General features: G+C 33.0%; 3 protein-coding genes across 5 annotated transcripts in view; 2 read left to right on the top strand and 1 right to left on the bottom strand.

The window, feature by feature from the left end:
- Positions 1-246: 246 nt before the first annotated feature.
- On the top strand, positions 247-995 carry LOC145739124 (ATPase inhibitor mai-2, mitochondrial-like). The gene is made up of 3 exons (XM_081994498.1): positions 247-432; positions 513-654; positions 709-995. The coding sequence occupies exons 1-3, from the start codon at positions 386-388 to the stop codon at positions 838-840; spliced, it is 321 nt and encodes a 106-aa protein (XP_081850624.1). The 5' UTR covers positions 247-385; the 3' UTR covers positions 841-995.
- A 362-nt stretch (positions 996-1,357) lies between these two features.
- On the top strand, positions 1,358-10,467 carry Sdc (Syndecan). Its single transcript, XM_081994497.1, has 4 exons — positions 1,358-1,741; positions 6,800-6,980; positions 7,033-7,212; positions 8,182-10,467. Exons 1-4 carry the CDS (start codon positions 1,676-1,678, stop codon positions 8,349-8,351), a joined length of 597 nt encoding a protein of 198 aa, XP_081850623.1. The 5' UTR covers positions 1,358-1,675; the 3' UTR covers positions 8,352-10,467.
- Positions 10,468-11,314: 847 nt separating this feature from the next.
- exp (expansion) overlaps positions 11,315-26,868 on the bottom strand; it is a 36,434-nt gene continuing 20,880 nt past the window's right edge. For all 3 annotated transcript variants that reach the window (XM_081994485.1, XM_081994487.1, XM_081994486.1), the window contains exons 3-9: positions 23,040-23,197; positions 16,499-16,571; positions 15,402-15,762; positions 14,257-14,486; positions 12,238-12,334; positions 11,971-12,180; positions 11,315-11,914 (exon numbers count right to left, since the gene is read on the bottom strand). In XM_081994485.1, coding sequence (XP_081850611.1) covers positions 11,802-11,914; positions 11,971-12,180; positions 12,238-12,334; positions 14,257-14,486; positions 15,402-15,762; positions 16,499-16,571; positions 23,040-23,197 — 1,242 coding nt within the window. In that variant the 3' untranslated portion in view covers positions 11,315-11,801. The remainder of the gene's footprint in view (positions 11,915-11,970; positions 12,181-12,237; positions 12,335-14,256; positions 14,487-15,401; positions 15,763-16,498; positions 16,572-23,039; positions 23,198-26,868) is intronic.

Genomic DNA, 26,868 nt, shown 5'->3' with positions numbered 1-26,868 from the left:
AACTCCTATCGATCGCCTCATAATTACAGATTTCTTTTTCTACCATGTTGTTAGAAATGGTTTTTTAATATTTGCTCTGTTTAATTTTGCAATCATTGGATTCTTTTGCATGTTAAGATACAATCTAACTACAAATTCCAAATGAGCAAACGATAGACAAAATACGATATAATAACAGAATAATTATTTTAACTGCCTCCTAGGTTTTACGTCAATGTTGTATTGCTGTCATTTGTCAACTTGTCTAAAATTATTAATGATCGGCTTTGCTTCACTCTCACTCCCAAGTCCCAATAACTTGCAAAATCATTAGTTTTTTTGTCGTTTCTAAAAACATACACTTTTAAAATTCGAGTTATCAATAAGAGAATTCAAAACACATAAAATGAATTCAATTATCAAGGCAAAGGTTGTGCCGGTCAACGTAGTTAAGTAAGTATTTTGCTTTGATTGTGGGGTCTGTCAGTTCCTGGGTTTGTATGTGGACCATTACATAATGTAATTTTTTTTAGACATTTCCGTCTTATGTCTCAGTTGGGAGATCTAGGAAGTGGTGCCGGCAAAGGGGGCGGTGGTGGTGGCTCGATTAGGGAAGCCGGTGGTGCATTCGGTAAGGCCGAAGCCGCCAAAGAAGAGGAGTATTTCTACAAGAAGGTTAGTTGGCACAACACAATTTTTTTATTGTCTATCTCATCTGTATTTTTGCAGCAACGAGAACAACTAAAAGAATTGAAAACCCATCTGCATGATGAGATAGCCTTCCATGAGGAGCAAATTAAGAGACATCAAGAAGCCATAGCTCGTCACAAAGAAGGAGTCAAGAAACTAGAAAATCAGTAATCACACTTAAAAGGGTGATTGGAACTGTAATACTGTTTTTATATAAAACGCTATGATTAGAATTGTTAGTTTTAAGTGTCTACTTAATAACAATTGTAGCATTTTGTTGAATTATTTGGTGTGTTAATAAACAAAAACTTTTTTCTTTCAGTGAATTTTCTTATAGTGTGTTTTATTTGGAGGAAGTAAAAAACTTTTTATAATGATTTATTTTTTTGTGCAAAAAAAAAAGTGGAGAGGTTCTTCAAAGTACAGTTATTTCATTTTAAGTTGATAATTAAGAATATTGACAAAAAATAACAAGACAAGGAACAAGGACGACAGCTAGGCTAGACTGACACTGCTGACAACTGGCAGCTATCAAATGTCAAAGTCATCTGACTGGTAACCTTAAGGAAAGTGCACCATTGTCAAACTTCCTTTATTTCTTTAGAAATTCAGGTTTAAACAGTGTAAGTTTTTAATTTTTAACGTATAAAACTTGTTTTTGCTGGTTTCAAATTTAATCTTCTATCAGCAACAAGTCAGTTATTAGCTCTCTGTATCGTAAAAAGTGTTTTTTGTCTTTATCTAAAACGCTTTACAGTGTTTTAAACAAGCCCTTGCAGTGCTTTTAAGCCCCTGGCGAGTTTGAAAACCTTTTTGTTCAAAGAAGTAAAAGAAACCGCAAAGGCTCAAAGCCAGTCTGACAACACTGGAAAGGCGGACGAATGACGATTGATTAGTAATCCGGATGCGTTTGCTGTCAGAAGTGTGGTGTAGTGCCATAAAGTTTTAAAAATTAAAAATAATTTGTAGGAAACATTTTAGAAATAGGTACTTAAGTGTTTTAGTGATGCATCTTAGGATATCCACGATATTATGTTGGGCACTTCTTGTTGCCCTCACAACAGCAGCTCAGGTAAACATTTGCTCATCCTAGTCGTTATGCTGATACTTTTCATCCTTCTTTGGGGATAACCTTTCTGACACCAATTGTTTTAATTTATTGGTTTATATAGTTTTTAATCTTCATTTTCGTCGCAGTTAATTATCTCTATTGGCTCACAATAACTGGAAAAATACAAAACAGTTTTTGTACAGATATCAAAGCTTTTCTCAGATTCAGGTGAAATGTTTATCTTTTTTATTGGACCTATGTGAAGGAAGTGTTCCTTTCTCTCTCTAATGTATACAAACTGAATTTTAATTTTCTCAATTTTCCATGTGTTTACTTACAGCTTACAGCCAGTACTTAATAAATACATTATTTTCTTATTATGCATATCTCATAAAAAATGTCTACTGTATCTTTCATTAACTGTTCAAGAAATACTAGATTAGTTACTGTTTTCTACTAAAGTGCTTACAGTACATCAACATGTAAATACACTTAAGATTAGATAGATATAATATGTATGTTGTAGGTACATACAATACTGTAAAGTAAAAATGAAATGATATGTAAATTTTTATACATATACCATATGGATAGTTATATTGTGGTAATAAATCCAAAGAGTAATAACAGTATGGCAACCATTTATAGTAAAGTCACAGTTGAAGCACCTTGGGAATTAACAATCAGTTTTAGTATGTTCTGCAGTTTTTCATAGTTATGTGTGTGTTGGTTTCAATGAATGTTAGCTGAAATTATACAAAAATAGTAGCCAAACAGAAGTAAATTGTAAAATTTCTTGAAATCCATTTTTCTAAAAACATGAACTAGGCCATTATGTGTAGAAAGAGGAGTTGGTACTACTATAAGCAACAGTTAAATGTTTGCTATTAGTCACAGAGTCAGGTAGTCCTTTGACAAATTAACTTGATAGGTTTTGTAACTTTCACATAGTTCATATTTAGTAGGGTTAGTTTGGAAAAGATACCTATGGTTTTGCAAATGTCTTATTAAGTCTCCTTAATCACTGTTCTGTGCATAAAATCAGTTTTCCAAGCTTAGTGTTGTATCTACAGATTTAACCCTAAAATTAACATTGAGCTTCTTATCTTGCTCTTTACAGTAAAACCCTGTCAAATCACTGAATTGTCTGATATATCCCATTCACTGTGGAATCTGACAGATAAACTCTTTTCAAATAGTCAGCTAGTAGTGTAGTAGTTTAGTATTTCCCTACACCTTAAAACAGAAAATAGCAATTCATTTATTGGAAATTACCTAATGTTTGTAGTGTTCTCTTTGGAACATTTGAAACCCACACTGGAAAAAAAAATAATGGAACTAAAATGAAATAGGTATTGATTTAATGCTTGAGGGATAAAACAATGGAATACTTAATTGCTGTCATTTGCACTAGAGCCTCCTTGTGGATGATGCCAATCAAGATAGGAAAGACATTATAATTGCCTTCTTTTAAAATTAATTTCTTAAATAAAGCTTAAGTCTCCTTTATTTATTTAGAATGTTAGACATTTATTAATGCAGCATCAGAACTTCTTTGCAGTCATTTGGTTAACAATGTTTTTTTCCTTCATGGGATAATTTAAACAATATGTAGGCATGTCTAAATATTATTACACAGGTTCTATGTATGTTAACATAATATGAATTGTTGTGTTCCAAATTAAAGTTTTTGTCTAGTCATTATGCTGCATTTTGAAAACCATAGAGTTTACCACTCTAGTTGAATGCATCATCACAGCTACTACTGCTCAATATTATTATACTGAAATAAAATGTGATGAGAAGGGTCCTGGTAATAAATATGAAAAAAAAAAAATTAATGTAAAAAAAAGTCCTGGTAAAAGTGCTAAATTACCTTTTCAAGAAGTTTTGCGGTTAGCCTACTGTTAATCATTTTAAGAATTGTGGTATTTCAGCTTTCAGGTATACCCATTTAATCAAAAGACTTAAATTGGAAAAGCTGTGAGGAAAACCCAAGGACAGAACATTAGCTGAAATTGACTTCAGTTATAAAAAAACCTTAAAAACTAGAACCGTTTTTGCTACTTGAAGTTAGTAAGTCAAGGCAATTTATTTTCTTTTAGTTTTTGCTCTTTAAAGAATATCAAGTAAGATACCAGGAATCTCAGTCAAATAAGATAATGTTTGCAGCTATATATAATTATTTATAGACTATAGAGGCAAATAAATCCAAAGCTTATTTTGTCTAGTACTTGGGTATTTTAAATATAAAGATGTGACTATTTTGAAGCATTTATAAATTTACATTATGATCTACATCTGCATAACCATAGCCACAAATTTTTAGTAGCTGACTACAAATGAGAAATCCACCAAAATTTCTAGAAAAGCAACTGATGATGCACCTTTATTGGAAACCCTTGGTTCTTTTAACTGGGATGGGATGTGGATTTCCGTTCTTACTTTCACGTGGTCCCTGCCCGTATTACAGAAACTTATTTTTAACCCACTAAACATTTGTTTCAATGAAAGTATTGGGAGTGTTACATTCCGATTTGTTTGCGGTACGTTTCTGAATAAAAACATCACTGCAAATATCAGTACTCATTTTACGAGCTACTATAAATGAAGTATGACGTTCTCCTTATCCTATGTGCAGTCAAGTGCAGAATTCACTATAATGTATATCAGATCTTTTTCTACGTTTTATTAAATATTACAATCCTATAAAGGTCATACCCTAATAAATTTAATCTGAATTGTAGAAAAAAGGATTTGATATAGAACTTTATTCCAGAACTTATTGATAAAGGCTATACAATCTAATGAGAATACTCTAACAAAATTCCTTGAAGGGATCATTGAATTATTTGTTTATTTGTTTCTGGCTTAGTAAGTTGCACACATGAGTATGTGTAAACTAGCTATTTTCAACCTACAATTGGAAAGATAATGCTTTATCAAGGTTATTTTGCAAAAGCATATTTTTCCAAATAACACAGTAACTTTGGGTCACATTTTTGGTGCCCCCTTCATATCATATATCCAATGCCCAAAAAGTATCTGATTGATTGCTTAGTCAATATTTGTACTGATAAAGTTCAATGGGAAGGTGTAACACTACCCCAACATGTTTATTGTTCCAGTTATCAATCAATTTGAGTACCGCCTCAGAAGTATTAATTGCATTGAGCTTCAGTTACATTACAATATAATAAACAGGCTCCATCAAATTGCTAACCTTCAAACTTGGAAAAATGCTGTACATAATTTAATTAAATGCTGTAATAATAACTTGAAGGAAAAGTAAAATATTTATTGGGGTGGTGTTATTTGAAAATTTATGTTATCTTAATTTTTGTATCAATATATTTCTTGATTTCTCTTTCAAAAATACCATTTAATATGAAGTAAATAATGTTAACTATCAGAATTTATAATAACCCAAAATAACTTATTACATCTGTCATAAAATTTTAGTAGGTTGCAATCTTAAAAAATCTTTGATAACCTCCCATATATTGCAGAAAATTAAAATTACAATAAATCACAGACATAAAATAAAAATAACTTGTTTATGTTGATGGTGTTTTCAGTTATAAATACCAAATAATACCAAATGATCTCAATTTAGTATAGTTTTGGGTTGAGGATTTCCCCGAATTGATAATACGTAATGAAATAAATCGCCTTCATTATCATAATATATGCTTGATCAGGCTTATGATTGATGATAGCGGTAATTAACAAACATTGGCATTATAACTGTTTGTGCAAGCATTTTAGATTAAGAAATTTTAGCGCGTTAATGTGGCGAGAAAAACAATTGACATTTTTTCGAAATTTGAACTGTTCAGCTAATCGAATGACCCACAGAAATATATCATGTTTCACATTTTGTGATAAAACAACAGTTTTTAATTGGCAAACAGTTAAATGCATCATTTCATTAGCAGAGGTTTCATAGTACACGTGGGGCTTGATCAGTCTTGGGTGGTCTAGCAAACATATTTATGACGAATTAATTAACTTGTTTGGGTTTAATATATTTTTTACGTTAATTAGATTTTAACAGTAATACATTACTACATTTAGTTAGATGTTCTTGAAATTAATTTTGAGAATTGGCGCAGCAAAATGGGGCTGTTCGGCAACGTCGCAAAGAACAAGGGCGTAAAGCATTTCTGCACAAGCAGAGGGCGCAAAATGTATTGATTTCCCTGTTTGTTTTCATAAATAAATTCGCCTTACTTACCTATTTTATGTAGGTGGTTGTTAATCATTATAAGCAAATATTCAGGAATGTAAGTAAATTTTGCTGATTTGAGCGTTTGTATGTTTGTGTATTTGCACGCTTTCAATAGTTCACGGACTCCTAACTTCGTTATACATATGTTGTTATTAGATTAGAAGTTCAATAATTCCAACCCTGCATAGTGTATATACTAGATGAACATATTCAAGTAGAACCAGATGCAAAACTCATATTTTTGTAGTAGCAAATGCGTTTTATGTTTTAATTTAGCGCTTACGACATTGTTTAGACGCCAGATTTTGTTTCACTTATCAAAGCCACGCATTGTTAAAATGTATTTAAGATCGTTTAATTGTTTAAATAAAGTAGTTGTAAGCTGGAATTATTTAAGACAAAATTACGTTTAGATTTATTGGTAGTATTGTACTACAGTTGGAAACCTAGAATAATTTTTTATCTGGGACTGGGTTTCCCTTCTATACGTTTTAATACATAACAGCACATTAAACAAACATCATACAATACCTTAATTATTTTATACTAATTAAACATTCCTAAGTTAAACATCTGTTAAATCTCTCTTTGTATAATTTATATCTGTATGGTCCCCAACAGAATTCATGATTGTGTGATCTTCATGTGTTGTTAAGTTATATTTGGAGATTGCCTGCTTTACTTCATTACTGAATTAAATTGTTAAATGACCTAATTTACGCAGTGCTATTAAGCATTATGTGGGATTCGTTCTGTATGAATTTGATTTCAATGTCAAGTGTCCAGAAAATGATGAACTGAAAAGTCATTTTTGATACTATTTTCTAAGTAAATTATGTATTTTTCAGAATAACGAAAGAAAGAGCAGTGAATTTGAATTCGGAGATGCTGGAGATGCCGGAATTGAGGGAAGTGGCTTCGATGGAGAGTTGAATCGAGACCTAGAATCCAGTGGTTCAGGGCAAGGTCCTCCAGGAGATGACGATGAAGATATTGACACAATTAATAAGTCAGATATCAAACCCGATAGTAAGTTATTGCAATTTTTTTAAACGGGTCACCTTTAACTTTTCCTTTTTAGTACCGCCCATCGTTGACATTATTCCGAAGAAAGAGATAAATCTGGATTACGCACCAAGCAATTCTGACAAAGATAAGGATAACGCCGGAATACTTCCGACGGAAGATACCAGCGTTATAATGAATCCAAAACCAGAAGATCGTCCTACGTCTTTCTTCTCTCAACCAGGAATACTAGCAGGTAAGAATTGCAGCCTTTTTTATTTATTTTGTTTAGTAAATGTTTATTTTTATTATTAAGACAGAGGCTGGGCTCATATGTTAAATTGCAGAATAAATATTTTTCTTTCATGCCTAAAACGATTTATATTCTCAGTTTGTTTATTTGTTATCCAGGTTTACAGAAAGCCAAGATCTTTTCTAATTTTGCAACAGAAAAGTTTATCACTGAGTATATACGTCAAAATCAATTCAGTACTCAGTCATTTTCCTTGACAATTTTATTATTCCTTATCAATATGAAGCTGAATTATCTAAATTTACGTTTCATTTATAGTTAATAAAAATGCATGACTAATTTTAAATGAGCTACTCAAATGTAAAAAAAAACTTAGTCATCTCAAATTGTGATTCCCTGATTGTTTGCATTCTCAAAATATCAAACATTTGGCAAATTTCCATTGTTCTGAAACGATTCCAATGTGTAAATTGTGCACAAAGGATTTAATTTTTTTGAACCATCAATATTTGGGTGGATTTTATATATAGGTACATACATTTTTTATTACCGAAACACTTTCCTAGAACGCCATTAAAAGGCGTTACTGGTACAAAATCTATATAATACTAAAACGTGAACTTTTAACACTGTTCAAAAATAGTTATTTGATTGATAACCTTAAACCGATTCAAAAATTACATTTAGCACCTTCCCACTGCGGTTTCTCCCGATTTTTTGTGTTTCCTAGAATACTTGTTATTTATGACCCAAAATGATCTGGTTGACCACAATAACTAACCTTTGTTAGGCACTCATTTTGTCAAGGATATAAATATGGGCTCACTTGTTCAATATATTCATCGTAAAAATTTTCTATTTACTCTAAGGTTTCAGTAAAACTTGCTGTGGTTACTATATAGATAGATATAAAAATTGAGTAATTCAACAATTCAAAATCAACGGTAGCTGATAATATTTTTTTTGTTTCAGCTGTCATTGGTGGAGCTGTTGTAGGATTGTTGTGTGCAATCTTGGTAGTGATGTTCATCGTATATCGAATGCGTAAAAAAGATGAAGGTTCATACGCATTGGGTGAGCCGAAACAATCGCCGAACTCAAACTCGTATAGCAGGGGAACGAACAAAGAGTTTTATGCTTGAAAATAGTGTTGCTAAAATGCAGGACGATGTAACTAACTAACAAATCAATCTGGCTGCTGGCAACGGCAACTGTCGGTATTAACGACTGAATCTTAATTTTATTTTGTCTCTTTACTCCGCTGCTTTAATTTTATTATGTTTCTAACGTAGTCTTATGCGATATGCGGGATTCAGTCAGACAAATTGGAATTGCCAACAGTAACAAATAAATTATGCATTTGTACCGAGTACAAACTAATATTGGATTTTGAATTTGACGAAATTCATACTTAGTCTTGTCTTATTTGAATGTAAATATCATAGATCCAGAATCTGTACCGACACGTTCTAACGTCCACTAGTTTCGAGTATACAGCTTTTATTTTTTATTATGATATTATTGATAATATATATTATGTGTATTCGCAGGTATACTTCTATATGTAATGTTAACATAGCGCCGATTCTTTTGGTTTTTTTTTGGGCAGCTATACATTCCTTTTTTTATCGAATCTCTACACAATTTTACTTGTTCAGCATCATTGGAAAATTAATCTGGTCTGTAGATAAATTACGGAACGTACTGTAAGTATTTATAGAGAACGCTCTAAATTTGAAAAAAAGAAATGTATGTTTTAATTGCTTGCTGTGTTTAAACGTACAAAATGTAACAGAAAGTTTACATGTTTTCTACTACTGCAGTAGACATGTAAGTATATAGTTGCAGTGAGGTCCATAAGTAATAGGGCATAGATTAAATACAATCTTTCCTTCAAATTATTATAGTTTTGTCAAAATGCTGGCTTTATATAGAATATACCACTGACAATCAATTATTTTAGTTGTTACTAGGTAGTTTACATAAAGATAAGAACGTTTATTGAACTTTGCTGTTACTAAAGTATTCCTACCACTAATTTTCGAGAATAACTGCCATAGCTCTACTAAATATATAACCCTTTTGCATCAGGTATTGCAATATTCAACACCTTGTACAAAAGGCTGAAATGGTTTTTGCAAATTGTAAGATTAAACACAGTGTTTAACAAGGACATTTATACGTGTTTTTATTGCTTTTTATAATTTAATTATGTGCAATTTACAGTACCAAATTTTAATTGTTTGCATCGATCTTAAATTGGAGGAAAGATTTTACTAAAAATAACAGAGCTATAAGTCCGTCCTCTACATAGCTCTATAAGCTTGATAGTAATTTGAAGGAAAGAAAATATATTTGATATATATTTCTAGTCCCATTTCTTAGGGACCTGCCTATATATAAAAAATACATACGCAATACGTGATTATAGGTAAAAAACGAGTACGAGATAATTGTGAAATATTTGATTGAAAGAGGGTTCGTACGTCCTGCATTTTTGTGCCATGATAGAAACCAATGTTGTTCTGAATTTTAAAGAAATCAATCATTACATTATACATATAATAACTATAATCACATATTTCGTGAATTGCGCAACAAACCAGCACTAATTTCTAAATAGAAACTGTGAGATTGGTAAAGTTTGCACTTTGACATTTTTGTTGCTTACATTTTATTTTCAACGCTTTCTGTTTGACAAAACTATTAAAGAAAAAATGTGGACAGTCTACTTGACAATAAGATATTATAACTAGACTTATAATTAATTTTTTGGTCAATCTCACAGTTTTTATTTTTGAGATTATTGCTTTTGACTAATAACGCTAGGTATTGTAATTGTAACGTTAATAATAGTAAGAATATTAATAGTAACGTAGTTTTAGAGATAAATTTCTCATTATCTTAATGAGCTGGCATCCTTGTTGAAATTTTGTTTATTTTTATACAGTCAAGAACTTTTTGTTATATCAATGAGCTGGGGTAGGAAAAAGTAATGCTACTTTACGAATTCACACACTCTATTCGACCTGAAAAACCATCATTTATTTAACTTTATTGTGTAGTTAGCTCTTTTATGTTATTCTGGTAATTATTTTAGATGTCTTATTATCAATAATGTTAGTAAGAATAACACTAATTATTATAACATTTTTTAATAAATGATCATAGTTATTCATTCTTGAAGTGTATAGTAATTAGATTAATATTGTACAATCTGGTTGTAAATAAAATCAAAATATAAAATTTTAACTCATAGTATGGTCTTAGACCATCTTTTTTTTAGAATCAGCCCTAAGTGTATAAAATATTTACTGTGACCTAAACCTAAATTGATTTTAGAGTAAATTTTGATTTCACTTAAATTTTATTTGCAACAAACACCAGTAGCACCGCCACGTGACTCGATGTTAAATGAAATGAGGTCACCAAGCGTCGTTGCAAATGGGTCTACTACAGTATCTAGTAGGTCCTTAATAAAATTCAACTTTTTCAATAATGCATTTTAATTGCGTAGAATCCTAAAGCGGTTCATTAGTGCAAAACCGAGTTTTAGCTTTGTTGAATAATCACGAATTAGTTTTATTACCTGAAAAGAAGAAATTTTTATTCCGGGCAGTCACCATGTGTCAAGATTTTTGTAATTTTAATACAAATTTCTTTTTTTTTGTAATAGTAATAAAACCTGGTTATTCCATTCACTTTATGATCCTAGGCCGTTGATGATCAAAAAAAGTAGGAAAGAATTTTTGGGGGTCAAAATTTGTCCTTTTCAAAACGCATTTTTAGCTGCTTAGAATTATAAATTAACATTAGCTACTGCGGAACACAGTTTTACCTTTACCGGAGAGTCAGAAAAAAATGTGTTCAAAATTTTTGTCAACCTAATTTACTATTTTTTATTCCATAGTTAAATCTAATCTTCAAATTTTTTGTTGAGTCTTGGGAATATGGTATAAATGTAGCTTCAGGGGGTGCACCGAAACCCGCAAATTTTATAAAGTGGTCTATGAGAAAAAAATGTTTGGGAAGTCAGGCCACCCAATAGCCAGTTCTCTTCTCATCAAAGTGTATTTCATCTCATCAAATAATAAAAGCGATAAAATAATTGCCATCACCATTTATTTGCATATAAATTAAAAAAGTACGAAACGAATATACAAACTTTACAGAAAAAATACTTGAATAGTAGATAAATATGATAAACCTAATTAAGTGTGTCTCATAAGTCAGATCATTGTGTAAATCACATAATCAAACGAAACATTACATATATGTTATTATAACATACAAAAATTATATGATAAACGCACCATATTGGAAATATAAAAGTAGTGGTTTGTTGAGTATTCTATAACTTAAAAGTAATGTTAGAATTCTTAAATGTAATATTGCGTTTCTCACTTATTATTACCTACAAGTTTACAATAATATTTACAACTCTTATTAGATTGTTTAATAAAACGTTCATACACTAAATGGTGTCCTTAATAGGTATATATTTATTCTATGCCGTTACTCTAATTTATTAAGTTTGTTGTACTATAGTTAGTACATTAATGCATTAATTAATTAAAAGTGGAAACTGCCAATTAGTCCCATTCTCCAACGTACATAGTCCTAGGTTGAGCAGGAATGTAGTTTCTTGTAGGAATTGGCAGTCTTCCGTATATTTGATTGTAAGGTGACTCAACAGCATCAGAATCTGCACCAAACATCTCAATTAAGTCCTTTTACAACGCAAATATTGTGGGTGCGTACCTATTCCACTTTCGTAGCTCCTGGCATGCCACATTGGTTGTTGATGGATCGGATGGTGGTTCATATTCATGTGTTGATGCATTAAAATTTGTTGATGCTGTTGTTGTTGAGAAATCGAGTATCTTTTGGACGGAATAGATTCTTTGTTAGTCTTGGATTTCGCCACGAAATTCGGCACTCTCGCTCTGAGCCCACAGTAGTAGGGATCATCTGCAAAATAAAAAATTTGCATTAATATTTTAAATCCAAACTGTTCGAGAATCCTACCATATTTTTTGCTATCTTTTGATTTTTCTTTGTTGTTTCTCGAGTTGGGGAAGGCCTTAATAACGTTCTGATGTTCTTCTTGGTCATCATAGTCAGGCTGTAAAAAAACAATGTTAATTATATATAGTTCCACATAATTAATTTGTTAGTGATTGAAACAAATTGGTGGGTAATAAAGTTATCGAGTTAATGTGTAACTTGATATGTGAGCCGTAAAACTTCGGCCTCACCCTGTAGATAAAAACCTAGCTGGGTGTTAAAGTAATGTTTCATCGGCAAAACAAGGCGAAACCAAGTAACCAACAAGACCCGTATCGTGGAACATCTACAAAATAATTTAGCTTTGTATACAACCACAATAAGTGATATGTACTGTTTATTCGCCAGTCCTTTACTTTACCACAGCTTGTATTGGCTTTTTTGTGCTGTCTAGGAATTGTTTGCACCTTTGGATAGGTGGTTCTTTATTGGTACAACTTATCAGTACCGACCGATTCATACTTCGTTGAATTCCGATTTTATTTTTACACTTTGTACCACGCAAAAACAATGGACGATACTTTATCGACATTCTTTGTCAGTATTTTCAAAATCATCGAAATGGTTCTCATTGATAAATTATTTTCACGCCTGTATGTATATAAGAAGGTAACCAAAAAACCGTCCAAAGCAATCAATTAAAGAAAGGTCATCAACGTGAGACGTGGGACTCCTCACACTCCCAATTTTGGTTCCGCATACTTTATGCTGGGAGCGAAAGTAATCTAATAAACACAAAGGTGAGCGCCAGTGAGCGCCAAAATCATTTGCCAAACGACCTTGCTTCACAAATATGAAAATGATCTGTGATGATGTTATCCTTAAAACTGCACTCTTATCTTATACATTATGGCACGTTTAGCGATCGGGTTCTTTATTACTTCAGCACGTTTATTGAGTACGCCTCTTTTAAACCTGAGGCTAAAAAATGCTTTGATCTTTTAATGAGAATGCTTAATTGGTGTTCTTTATATTAATTACGCTACTAATGTGTTACATATTAAGGTTAAATTGTCGACATTTCCTTAAACTTTTTTATGTATATTGTTCAACTAAAATGTCTCAGTTTACATAAATAATTGAGGTTCAGTAAAACAAAAAGATCAACTTGTTAATATATCAAAGCATCTAGGTCCACCATGAAGTCAGGAAAATCAGCAAAAATTTAAAATATAAAATAAATGCAACTAAGGTTGTTATCTAGGGAAATTACGCTCATATAAAATAGTAATTTTCTGACTATGAATTAAAAAAAAAACATAAATGTACACAAGTAGGAACGAAAAGTGAAATCACCCATTATTCGATTGATTACGAGATAGAGAATTCGGCCAATTAGTTTAAAAAAATTACTCTCCACATCGATAAAACTATTTTCACCTGTGGTAATCAACTGTCAAAAGGCATTATAATTGGGTGCTGTTAAAAGACCTAGGCTCTTAACAACTGTTTATTAACGACCGCTCAACACTAAGAACCATCTTTAATATGTTAAACATCTAATAATAAGGAGTTGAAAAAGTCACTTTGAAACCAGATAAAATGCCTGGGCGGGACAAAAAAATTAAAGTGAAATAGAATTATCAAATAGAATCCTTGAAATTGGATCTATATTGTGCTGAAACCATATCAAGGTAAACGTTGCGGTACTAGACATGACATGGGACAAAAAATATCAGTTACACAACCCGGAATTGCTGTATAGCGGCTCGTGATTTATTTTTATAGTGAAATATTGATTTTTTGACTTGAGAAAGTTACCTAAAAGAAAAAACAATACCGTCATGTCTATGTGTATCTAGATCACCGCCATACTCTGATGAGAGTATTGTACACTCCAATTATGTAATGAATCTTTAAGATTACTCGAGCAATATGCTATTCAACCGTGGTTATTGCATAAGCCGGTTACATATTGATTTAAATTAACCTACTCAATAACATTATAAAGAAAGAGATTTTAGCTATGATTGCAGTTACCTTAGGAATATCGTGATACATATCTCTAGGTGGTAACTTGGGTGGTTTATCTCCCCTGCGTTGCGCATGTTGTTGGCTTTGGATGAGGAGTTGCTCTCTAGTGGCCGCAACGCTACCACCAGCAAATCCAGAGCTTCCAGAGGAACCGCTTCCATTCCCAGCAATGCTGTAAGGGTCCTCGTCTGGTATAGGAATGCGGGGGCGATTTTTAATGTCCATTGCACGATGCACTGTTGATTTATACAAGTTATATTTAAGAATAATGAGGTTAAGAGTCGGTGATGTAATGTTGCCAAAATAATTTCATAATGGTAGGCCAAGGTGTGCGGATCAAAGTAAGAACCAGTACCACTAGTTGCTTGTGATTTCGTCACCTAGGGAACGTACATATTGTTTTCGCCTAAAATTATATCGTGGAACAATGCCTCGGATCTTCAAACGTACAATTTTCGTAAATGCGTTAAACAGACCAGGTGTAAGTAGGACAAAAGGTTATCTCGAATAGATCAAATCGCTGTTGTACCCGCTGGTACTCCGCCTCTAATTTTTTATTTATTAATTGCTGCACATCAGCAGCTTGTTGCTTTATAATACAGATTATATTAATTAAAGTGTCGATGCTACTAAGTGAAGTTTTTTTAGTCGCTCAAAAGGTCGCTAATAAATCTCAATGAAGGTTTTTGCTTTACTTTATCTACGTTTGATCTGAATTCTGAACGCTTAACTTACACTTAGCAATACATAAGAAGAAAAATTACACTTTTGTTGTTCCTTTTAAGGCCAAACTATTTTTCAAACGATGAAGAACGGAAAACCCTAGTATACTTAGGTAATAAATCACTAATTGAGGATGAAGAAAAATTTGACTCCGTGTGTAGTTTATTAAAATAAATACCGCCTAAAAGGTAAACCTGTATTGTAGAAGCACAATGGTTCGGAGGCCAGCCGATGCCTCGTAACCAATTCATTTTCATCGCAAATCATTTTCAAGAAAAGAACGTCTTGCCGTTTAAAGCAACACATCATTTTTTACCCTTTTGCTACCATATGCATTGCTTTCGCCTTGACAGTGGCAACTATTATCATCGCCTTCGAGATTTAAACCCTTTTTTTCTACAACTAGGTACTCGGCACCATATACTCACCAGGCGGCAACTTTGATTTCAGCATATCCATAGCCACAACGTTTATAATGAGCACCCATATAGGGCATTCCAAAAGTTCGGATTCGTTTTTCACAAAAGCTATAGCACTAAGACACTGACATTCCAGCCTTCGCCGGTCTGGATACGCCCTTCGCAGTTCTCTGTTCACGTTTGATTGGAATTTTTTCATATCGAACAGTTTCATAGGCTTTTCAGGATCCAAGGCGTTGTTAGGCAGTTTCAATATTTCATTTCCTATCGCGTTCTCGTCATCCTGTCCCGTGTTTTTGATGTAAACGTTACATTTTGAAATTCGTTTTATTAGAATATTTCCAGCGTCGTCCATTTTTATTTTAACCCCCTGTTGAAGAAAAAACACAGTGTTATAAGTTTTTTAGATATACCATGATTGAGTTTGTACATGTTTTTCTTTAGTACATATTGAAAAGTATTAAAAAAATATGTATGTACTTTATAGTAATTGAGTCAAAAGGAGAAGCTCCTATTAACAGATTGTACCACATATGTAGCTAATAAAGTTTTGAACTTTACTGTCGGTTTTGTTGTATCACACAGAGATTATGATATTATTAGCGACTGTATGAAGGTACTTTAAAAGCTTTGTAGGCTTGTAGTTGTAACATTTGAACTTTAGCCTCCAAGATGACCAGATTCATATCCGTTAGGTTGAGTCGGGTTTATATGTCTGAGGAGATAAAATTTACATACTTCTGAGAGAAGCCGCGTTTATGTCCTAACGTTTCGTTTGTAACGGGTTTAATATAACATAACAGTGTGTGTGTGTGTGTTTATACTTTGTCATGTATAGATCTAGATTTCCCTATGGGTGTACCCTATATCGTGATAATTGCTGGGTCGTACTACCAACCTTGAATGGCTACTGCCCACTGGTTAGCGTCGCAGTCTCGGTACTTATAAACAAAAGTACTAATAAATATAATTAAACGGAGCTTTAAATTAACGAGGTACATAGCCAGCTCATTGTCAGCTCGCACGCAACGTTTTGTTCTTCATTTTTAAGGTTAGTACGATTTGGCCTAGTAGCCTTCATATAATGTTATATAGGTGGTACTTACATGTCCTATGTGCCTTTTGAATTCTTCGGTTTTTTGGTCTCGCATTGGGTTATCAAATCCGCATAAGCCAATTCTGCAACAAAAATATTACCTATGACATTTGATATAAACTTCAATTTGGTTAAAAGTAGGCCAAGACTCAGAGGCTGCGGTAGTTGTGAAGATGTGCCTAATCCTATAATTGAAAACATACACACATTGCGAAAAAAACTAATTAGCAACCTTACGGTCGCATCGATCGAATCAAGAAAATGTTGGTAAGGAATTTTGCTCTTTAACATTTAAAGATGATGTCTATTGCGTCATACACTTTGCCTTTTTCGGATTATTATTTATATTGATGGTTCTTAAGCCGTTAAACTAAGATGCAATGTTATTAATTTAATAATCTTTACTCGACTGTTGGTTGTTATTCCCATCGTAAATTGTGTAACAAATAATTCATTACTTCAGTTTGGACGAAAGTTTGATACCATCTAAAACAGTTAGCAAAGTTTGTTATCTCTTAAAAGCATTTTTTAATTATTTTCTCTTGCCCATATAAGTGTTTATGTACTTCGTTGTTGACGATGTAAACAGGTGAGCTGACTCCCTTTTAAAGGGATTCAGACTCGATGTTACAGACTTCCAACTTGTCTCGTCTAAAAGGTCTTTTTATCCAATTAAGCTATTTGAATTGGTGATATATCAGTAGTTAAGTAACTACCACGCGTTATTTAAAAAAAAAGAGTTGTTATCGGTTCAAGTGCAAAGCAGACGACCTTGTGTAATTGCCATGGCGTTTTAAGCCATAAGCAACGAATCCGCTATAACCTAAATAACGTCACCTGACAGGTTTTCTTGCTTATTGGCTTTTTGAAAGCAGCCAAACCGTCCGGTTATTATGTGTAATTGTTCAAACTCTTGGAAATTATGTCCTGGCTCAGCTCAGGCTTATTAAGGATGCAAAATAAGTGAATATTTCTTTATATTACCTTTGTTTTGTAACCATTAAATGCTGCTTTTTAGAAATCTGTACCCAGTATGTAGATAGATATACCCTGTATAGTATTAAACTAAAGCTGGTTCACGCCCACAACCTAACCTAAACAGATCCTAACTCTACAATTCCTTGTAATTGAGAAACAATGAAGTTCAAAGCATCACTGTTTATGGGGTGTACATCTCGATTAATTGCAAACAACAATGGAAAAATGAAAGTCTAACAATTATTAGCTTAAGAAAAGTCCGTTAGTTGAATAGTTATTGCTTCACTAACTGATATTTTCGGTCTGTTCGTTCTTTTTAGATATCGGATAATTTTACTACCAGCTTACAAATCGACGATTTCTAACGGATAAAAGAATACCAACCTACAATATACAAATAGCACTTATCGATAAACCCGAACGTCCAGTATACAAAGTTGCATCGCTACTTTAAATTTCAGTGCAGACTATACAAATCAAGGGCAACAATTGAAGTTGGCTAGACAATTTATGAGGCGTTTTAAAGATACCTATTTTTTCAGATCCGTATCTATCAAGCCATGATATTTTATTGGGCTTTTCAAACTGGCCTGTGGGTTTACTAGATCCACATACATACGTATAAAGTCGACTCGTTTAGCATACAACTTTGGTATTGGGTGATGATAACCCTTTTTTAGAATAAGCCCTGTTTTCGAGGGGATTTATATTACTGCAGCCTATTAGTTTTAACCCACAGAACAATCTTTTAACTATTTTAGATGTTGCCGATATCACTTTTAAGCTTTTGAATGTTTTGATCTACAACTTGTCCGAGAATAAAGAAAATTTAAATAAGAGTACATGAAAAGGATGTCAGTTCTTATGATATCATATTATACAAATACAATATACTCAAAGCTCTGTTCAAGTAAAGTTAATTTCTGACCTTATTTAGAAAGATATTTTTCATTCTGACATTTGGTTAACCATACGAAGTTTGCGGACATGGAAATAACATGAAAAAGTTATGAGTTGGTGTGAGCTGTCAAATCAATAATAATAAGGAAGAAACTAGTGGTAAGATTTCGCAAAGTGAAGAAAAATTTAACGAAGCTTGTAATGTACAAGAATACCTTGAGAAATAGAATTAGTAATAATAATTTTATTTATTGCATTTGTGGGTGCCAAATTAAACAACCTTGAAATGTTATTTCGGCTCATTAGTTAATAGGGCGTTTTGCAAGTAACTTTCTTATATTTTGAGCAATGCAACGTAACCAGTTTGGTGAGAGATAATCAATACACACACTGACTCGCTCAGAGGGAATATAACTTTTTGGTAAAAAAAAACGAACTAACCTGATGATTCGGCATTTAGTACATGCACGACAATCACTGTTTTGATCTCTTAGATTATCATTGTATGCACAAGCCGCTTTGGAAATCAATGGTCAACCTATCAGCGATCAGTGAGTTATACTTTTACTTTCAGCTCCAGTCGCAACGGCGGTACCAATACGTTTAGTTTGTTCTCATTTTAAGAAGACAAATTATTTATCTACTTTTTGCTCAAGTAATATGCTAAATTAAAATGGATCATGCAATTCTTTATATGGTAGGCAAAGACCGCTGCGTAGGTATTGTCGAAAGGAAAATAAAACTACAACCAAACGTAACGAGGGCTGACATATTATAATTGTATAAGACCTTATTAAAGCAAATAATACGTCTATATGACCGCCTCATCTTTTTGTTTGTTTTTTTGTTTTGTTCTCTTCGTCTCTTTAAAAGGAAGTTAACCGCATTAGTATTACACTATCGGTTTATTGTTTCAAATTGCTGGGGCCACCATGAATGCCCGTATCCCAAACTTGGTAAATGAATTTAACGAGACTACCAGTTCACGAACCGAATTATTTTTCAATCAAGATCGAGTAAAAACCGTTTATAAAAATTGCAAACTTGGCTGGCTGGTTTCACCTATTCTATTGCCCCAGTTTAACTGGTAATGTCAACAGGTACACTGCAAGATTTTCTTGCAACTTATCAGTAAAAGTAGGTGCATAGTTGTTTACGAGCTGCTATAATTGCATCATAGGTTGCTTTTTAAGTAAAACTTACCAATAAAGAATAAACGACCGGTATTGGAACTTACGCAGCTGCTTATTATTATTAGATATTTGTTGTTTGATTACGTTTCGCTGTTATGGACGGAAATTGATTTTGCATCGAGATAATATTAAAGTAGGACTCCCATTATAGGTCGTTTGTTAATGATTCGATAAATTTTAGTCGCAGAACCGGTCGTATGGAAATTTCGTTTTTGTTTTCATCGTAAAAGTGAAAGTTCTCCCTCGTAAGTAAATTTTAGAACACTTCATATTGGTTACAATTTGACTGGTAACCCACAATAGTCTCGATCATAAAAACTAAGACACCCTGTATATGAATTCAAATAATGTTTTCTGTGTTAATTAGAGCATATCAACTTTTATGCTGTCTAGCTATTTTTATCGAAACTGCACGGGTGAAACTTGTGGCCATGAAGACTATCAGTCATAATACCCCAGTAATTTCAGCCAGAATTCCTTTTGGTACCAAACGAAAGTTCCTATACACATGTATGCCCGATTGGTTAACGAACCGAATAATAATAGTGAAAATCCGCACTGAAGGCAATAAGTCTCGCACACCCTATAGCCGTGTTTACTCTTGGGGAACAAAAAACCAAGCAGGCTATAACTGTCTTTATTGAATAACTATGCCGTAATCAGCTAGCTGATTAGGTAGTCCATTGCATACTGCTTCGTAGTCAAATTTATAATACATTGTTTTTCGAAATCTGATCTCGATCGTGATTGGGCGCAACCGACTACTAACGAAAGCAATGTCTCCAAGGTCGCCTAGATTTTACCCGATCAAATTATTCTGTTTTATTAGTGACTTTTGCCACTAACTCTTTTAGATAAGCCTTTGTCGATCGACTAAGTAATTCTTGAGTCGCCGTACTTTGCGTGGATTTTTATCTTGGCCAGACTCGAATCTCAATGGCTAAATATAGCGAATTCTGTTTTGTCTCCTACTGATTTTCTGTCTGGATTAACTAAATTTAGAAACTCTTCCAACCTTATAAGTGAACATTATTACAATTTAATTAAATATACCCTACTTGGAGACAACAAAAACTCAATTCACACCAGCATTAGTTGAATAAACCCTCATACAGAACGAATTATTCTAATCTAATTAAATTAAAGTAATTTAATAACAATAAAGTGCCACTACAGGAGGTCTGAACGGTTGCACCACCGTTGAAGGAATACAAAACAATTATTTGAGTGTTGAGATTTAAAGATACTGGTAATCATTTTGTTTATCGTATTAGCCATTATTGAACTGCTCCTTTCTAATAATATTTCGTCTATCGCATGCGCCGAATCTAATAAAGTAAGTGTGTGTACAGCACAGTCGTTGTTCAAAGCAGGCGCATTTACCTGAGAAACTAAAAAAACGATTTTACGGCCTTATGCAATATGCTTGAAATTGTTGCTGCGAGATTATAAATAATGCATGGTTCAGTAGCTTGCTTTACTGGAATACTACTCAACAGAGAATCATGCATTTTTGGCTAGAGGGGGTGACAAAAAAACCATTAACCATCGCAGCATGTTTGATGTATCTAAATTGGAAATCGAAAGGGAACCATCTATATCAAACATGGAGCATGGATTGTATTACTTTTACTCTCCGTTTGTATTGTTACTATGCCTACGAATTTCCGACTGTTGCTCTGATTTTTGCCTTGACGTATTGCCAACCTAATTGAATCGGGTTTCACGGAATGCGGTATCGCAAAAGCCGAAAAAATTCTTGATAGGTCCTTGAAAAACAAACGAAAACGGTCAATAAATTTCAATGAGAACCAGCTTTGTGACCATTCCCCTCCAATTTGCTGCTGTTGACCGTCTCTTCAACTTTTGCATCGTCATAAAAGGGGAACAGCCCGACTCATGCACTATTCGACAGATTTTTTCTCTCCCTGGCCGGATATAATTAAGGTCCATTAAGGCAATATGACGTTGATATGGTTCAAATAACTTAATGTTGAGTTTCGTGTTTTGTCGTAAAAACTTTCCTACTTATTGCAACAATCAAAAATAAAATATAATTTTACAACTGGTGTTGGATTAAGGTTTCAAATAAGAAAAGACAACCAACCTTCGCGTTGGAAACAGTAGGTGGTGCAACTTTAATTATAGGAAGGATCGTTCCAACGACTTGACGATAATAGAAATTGAAGAAAGTGCCTTTTTATGGCGCAATTTGAATAGGTTCTACTAAAGTACTTTGAAAGATGCATCTGCAAGCTCCTTCTTATATTACAAAAGCCTTGTACCATATTAGAACCTTTTACAAACTAGATGATGATAAGTAATATAAAAAGCCTTCTTGAAACCGTTATAAATACCGATTAACTTACATATTAAGTTGATTTGAACATTGGTTAACGCTCAATAAGCTGTCTGTTTTCTAGTTGTTTCCAGAAGCTAGTCTTTTTTGATCGTTATAAAAGTATTTTCATTCAAGCCAAGACATAATAAAATGAATCCCATTATCCCTATTTACGCCTTACATCTTTGCTATCTAGAATCCCTTGTCAAATTAATTTTGCTATTTATTACATAACGTATAATTACCCTATTAGCACTATTATTTGTGAGAAACATGTACCATAAATGTACATTATTCAACTTTAAAATTGATAAATTAAACTTTTTATAGGGTTTTAAATCACAGTCTTTTTAGTTAAGCGTTGATGGTCTGGAGATATCAACGTGCAATTAACGTACAAACTCTTGTTTACTTTTATTTTTCCCAGTTTATTTTAATTATTTAGTTTTAAAAACTAGGTAGTAAAAGACCAAAGTTAATTTACTTGTGTATAACATTCAAACATATTGACAGCTTCTTCGAAACGAGTGTAGAAACGACCATTAAATATTATAAGTTTTACTTTCTCAACTCTCTTGTTGATGATGGTACCTTTCGCAATAAACGGCCTTATGCTTACACATTGTACAAAAATCTCACTTCTTCTGTTCCATATCTTTGCATCAGAGAACCATAAACCTTCTTCAGTGTCACCAATAAATTGCGTACGGCCACTCGACTTTGATTTTATTTTTTGGGTAAAAATTGTGTTGCACAATCCTGCGGCTGTTTAAAAATTCATTTATGGACGTGTCGATCCAAGAAAAGGTCAGGGTGATAAACATATCTTCAATAATTTTATCTAGTGTTATTATTGCGGTTAGTTTCAAGGCATGCATTTACTGAAAGAACTGGGTTTTAAAGGCAACATGTTGCTTGATATTTTATTTAATGAGGCTCTCAACATACAAACTTGACCTTTAATTCTCATCAAGTCTTCACTTTTCTTAAATAAATTAATGCCTCGATAAACACAGTCATTAGGCACGCCCATAAAAACAGACGTAGCGCTTACTTTCGGTTTTTAAAAACAAATTAACGAACGCAGTTTCGCTTTCCATGAAATTGAAATCTTCAGGTTTTTAGTTCTATCGTCTTACCTGAAACCGTCAAAACCATCATCCGATCCGTTGACAGTTAATACTGGTGCACGGGCATATGCTTTGGCTACTCTCCTGTTTCTTTCCAGAACTATAACTTTGGCCCAAATTTCATCATCTATTTGCGTCCATTTGTCTAAAACTTCCTGTATGTGATCCTGAAACAAACAACATCCTAGTAGAAAAGGTTTGCCTTGTTATCATAAATGTATTTCAATCAAGGTTAAATATTTGTTCTTCAATCTCAGTAACATAAATTATTAATTGGAAATTGCCGTGTCACATTCTTGCATTGAATAGTGTACGCCCAATTCTTTGTCTTCCATAAACGATACAGTGTCACCAAAATACGTTAAAAATATGATGGATTGGTATAATAGACAATTATATGCAGCTAGAAATTTGTGAACACTATAATTATCTGGAAGGAATTTGTGATTAGGCAAAGCCGCTAATGGAGCCCACGAAAGTAAAAGTTTTTATTTAACATCTCGAGGCTTAGATGAGCGTTTAGAACGTATCAATCATTAAGCTCTGTAATCTGTAATTTTCATCTTGAGCTCCATAGTGCTTTATGACGTGATTTCGTTTACTATACAAGGTATGCTGCACGCTTTTACAGCTTAAGTATAAAAAGGTGTTTATTTTCCTTAGTGACAAGAACCTTGTCAAATTGATTGAAACTCGTGCAAAAACAAACTTCCTTATAGCACCGTAATAACTCCATAACAAAATCACAGTACATTTACTCTTATATAATACGGTTGAATGTAGTGTGTTGACTACCAAATGAAAATTTCTAATTTTTGCTACTCGCCGTGGATACCTACTTATTAAAGCTGTCCTCGATATTTAACAGTGTAACAAAGAGAAATACCTAGGACAAAAAAATGTATGAGAATTTCGTATTATTAAAGTGCACTGAAATTTACCACGCTTTAGCAGCGCAATTTGGCAATTGTTGTAATATATGTACGGTTTGCATTGCCTGAATTGGGACACTGTAGTTTTTTGTTTCGCTTGGGCAATAATACCAAAAATGCTCCAAATTTATGTCAATTTTAATAACAAGAGAAGTTATTCTTTATTTTATGCAGGAGAACTTAATAAAAATTAAGTTACACTATTAAGTTATGTCTAAATGATGGGATTTTCCTGACATAATCGAACATATACACATCGTAACAAAAGTTCTAGAATGCTAAACATTTTTAGGCTTGTCCTTAGCTGACATTACTATTTCCTCAGTGTAATTGATTCGCAACTAAACTTGGGTTTGCCACTTTTTGTTCGATTAGCCATGATTCTGTAGGTTTTAATCCAAACGTATTTATGAAATTTACACCGATGATGATCAAGCAAGAACATTTTTCATGGATACTGTAATATGTACTATAAAATTGTGTCGGAGAACGTAAAGATCACAATGATTATGTCATTGGTTGAGTTGACATAAAATTATACAACTTGAACTTATTCAAGCGATATAGTTGTTCTGCAACCGCCTTTCTATAGCCCGAAGTGTGTTATTAGAGGTACCACCCACAAAAACTGCACGATTTGTGTACAATTTTTTATCTTACCAATCTCCTAGTTTTAGTCTCGGGTTGCATTACTTGCGTTGTGTCATTTGCGGTAACAAACAAGAAGTATTTAGACCAGTTTTTGGGCGCAATCTAGATAACGCCATTTATTTGTTTTGAGGCAGCAATTACTAATGTGAATGTGCTTATATGGTTAAATTTTGATATTTTGCAACTAGCTTGAATACTAGGTTAATTGGCCGTATGTAGAAGGCTGGCTTAATGTACCAACGCCCGCAGATATTATTTGTTCGAATTAATTAGCAGCCAAGGAAATAAGTGAATGTTGGTCCGATATAATCGTTAACCCGATAAATATAAAGGTACCATTAGCGGTAAGGATTTGGCTCTTAAAAATCTTACGGTCCCATGAAAGAAAAAAACGTCTCAATCCAAGCAGGGATTGAATTACCTTGTCTCATCCAACACCTAAGTGGTACTAAAAATACTTCCAATTCCACCGGTATCTCATCTGCACAGAGCGTGCGGGTACCACTAACATCAGAATGTCAAGGTTCGAGCGATGAAAATATGATTAGCATGCTCAACTAAACGTAGAACGACAGTCAAAATAATCATGGCTAAAATTATACGAACGTGAATCATCTTTTATCTTAAATTTTACACCGAGTACTGTTAAAAGTAATAGTTAATTTTCAGATCTAAACGAAAGGCGGTTTTTAGCACATCAAGCGCTAAGTATAACGATACAGTACCAACAGTACCCACAACGCCGTTAGAGAAACGGCCTTGCTATGTACGACCGTACTAGTAGCAATAGATCTTCGTTTATACCAGTTTAGACCCAACAACCCAGAAGAAGTGGGTTTTCAGGTTCTATACATTTTATTATAAAACTACTTTAAATCTAACAACACTAAGAATAAAAGTAATTACACGAAACCATTTACAGAGAAAAAAAAGCAAGAATTTTGTGGTCTAATGGCTACCAAAGAGAACGTCTTTTTATCACATAAATATGTTTTACACTACCTACAATTAGTTGTTTAATTCTTTTCTCTAGGTTTTATTACTCTCTGTGGTCAGGGCGTTTTCTGCGTTCGAGTTTCTCTTTTCTTTCTGCTTTATTAACGAGTAGTTTGGAAATAAAAAAAAACTTTACCAACAGTATTGTTCTTCATTATTCTAATTCGACGACGAAATCGCCAGCGGTAGCTACCTATACTATTTAAAATTCTATAACAATATTTTTGTGTCGACATCGTGAAAGTTTCAGATTAGTTATAATACAGAAACCTTATACGTAGACGGTGTTTCGAATTACATACTTTAATATAGGCAGTAATTTGATTTACTACTGCCACGGGGTTTTATGGTAGTAGCCTTTAATAGTATAACGTTTTACTAATTTTTACAATGACTACGTTTATATCGAGCAAATTGAATCCGCTTATTCGATCATGTAATATATCCTCGATATAAACGACGCGGATTAACGATTCGGATTGACTAGTCAATTCTAAATAATAACAGGATTGAAATGTTCTATCCGATTGAAACGGTGATGTCCGATGTAAACAGGATTAACCTGACATTGACACATTAATTTGACGGACGGTTGTCATTTTTTATTTGTACTATTAATCTCAAATTCAAATTAGCAAACTTTTTGAGTTTTGTTTTCGTTAATGCAATACAGATTTATATTTTTTTATAGGTAAACCTATATTCCTGTAACATTTGTGACACTGCTGATAGATAACAATTACGAATATGTTGTCATCTCTTTCTGCTTGAATAGTGATCTTTTTTCGATCCTTACGGATCTTTCAAATGCATCCAAAATTATCAAAAAATGTAAGTAAAACACGATAAATACTCTATTGAATAATCCTTAATTCAATCAGCTTTGTCGAGCGGATCAACATTGTTGTTTCCTTTACTACATACTTGCAGGTTGAAGCTTAATATGATCATATTACTGATTATGGTTGAATTAAATGTTGTTTTAGTATAAAATATCCAGATATTTTGTTATTGAAACAGAACAGTGTTGGTAACAACTCATTTTGGCCCTTCTCAGTGTAAAACCTTAATACTTTTTCCAAAAATACCCATGATCGTTTCATATATTTACATAAAAATATAAAACAATTCTGATAACAACAAATTAGTAGCGTTTAAAAGAAATACTAATAACCTATTAATGAATAATTAAAATATAATTTAAGGACAATTAATAAAACTGGTTTGAAGGTCGTAGAAATTACCTAAAATATTCTGAT

The sequence above is a fragment of the Ips typographus genome, linkage group LG16 (assembly GCF_016097725.1).
Source record: "Ips typographus isolate SLU linkage group LG16, UJ_Ityp_2.0, whole genome shotgun sequence".
NCBI classification, from domain to species: domain Eukaryota; kingdom Metazoa; phylum Arthropoda; class Insecta; order Coleoptera; family Curculionidae; genus Ips; species Ips typographus.
The sequence above is the reverse complement of the archived record's forward strand: the minus strand, read 5'-3'. Positions and strand labels throughout refer to the sequence as shown.

Excerpts from the sequence above, each read along its gene's own strand:
- Sdc (XM_081994497.1), top strand. The coding sequence starts at position 1,676 with ATGCATCTTAGGATATCCACGATATTATGTTGGGCACTTCTTGTTGCC. Across the intron at positions 1,742-6,799 it reads CCCTCACAACAGCAGCTCAG|AATAACGAAAGAAAGAGCAG; the intron begins GTAAACATTTGC and ends TGTATTTTTCAG. Across the intron at positions 6,981-7,032 it reads GTCAGATATCAAACCCGATA|TACCGCCCATCGTTGACATT; the intron begins GTAAGTTATTGC and ends TTTCCTTTTTAG.
- LOC145739124 (XM_081994498.1), top strand. The coding sequence starts at position 386 with ATGAATTCAATTATCAAGGCAAAGGTTGTGCCGGTCAACGTAGTTAA. Across the intron at positions 433-512 it reads GTGCCGGTCAACGTAGTTAA|ACATTTCCGTCTTATGTCTC; the intron begins GTAAGTATTTTG and ends AATTTTTTTTAG. Across the intron at positions 655-708 it reads AGGAGTATTTCTACAAGAAG|CAACGAGAACAACTAAAAGA; the intron begins GTTAGTTGGCAC and ends GTATTTTTGCAG.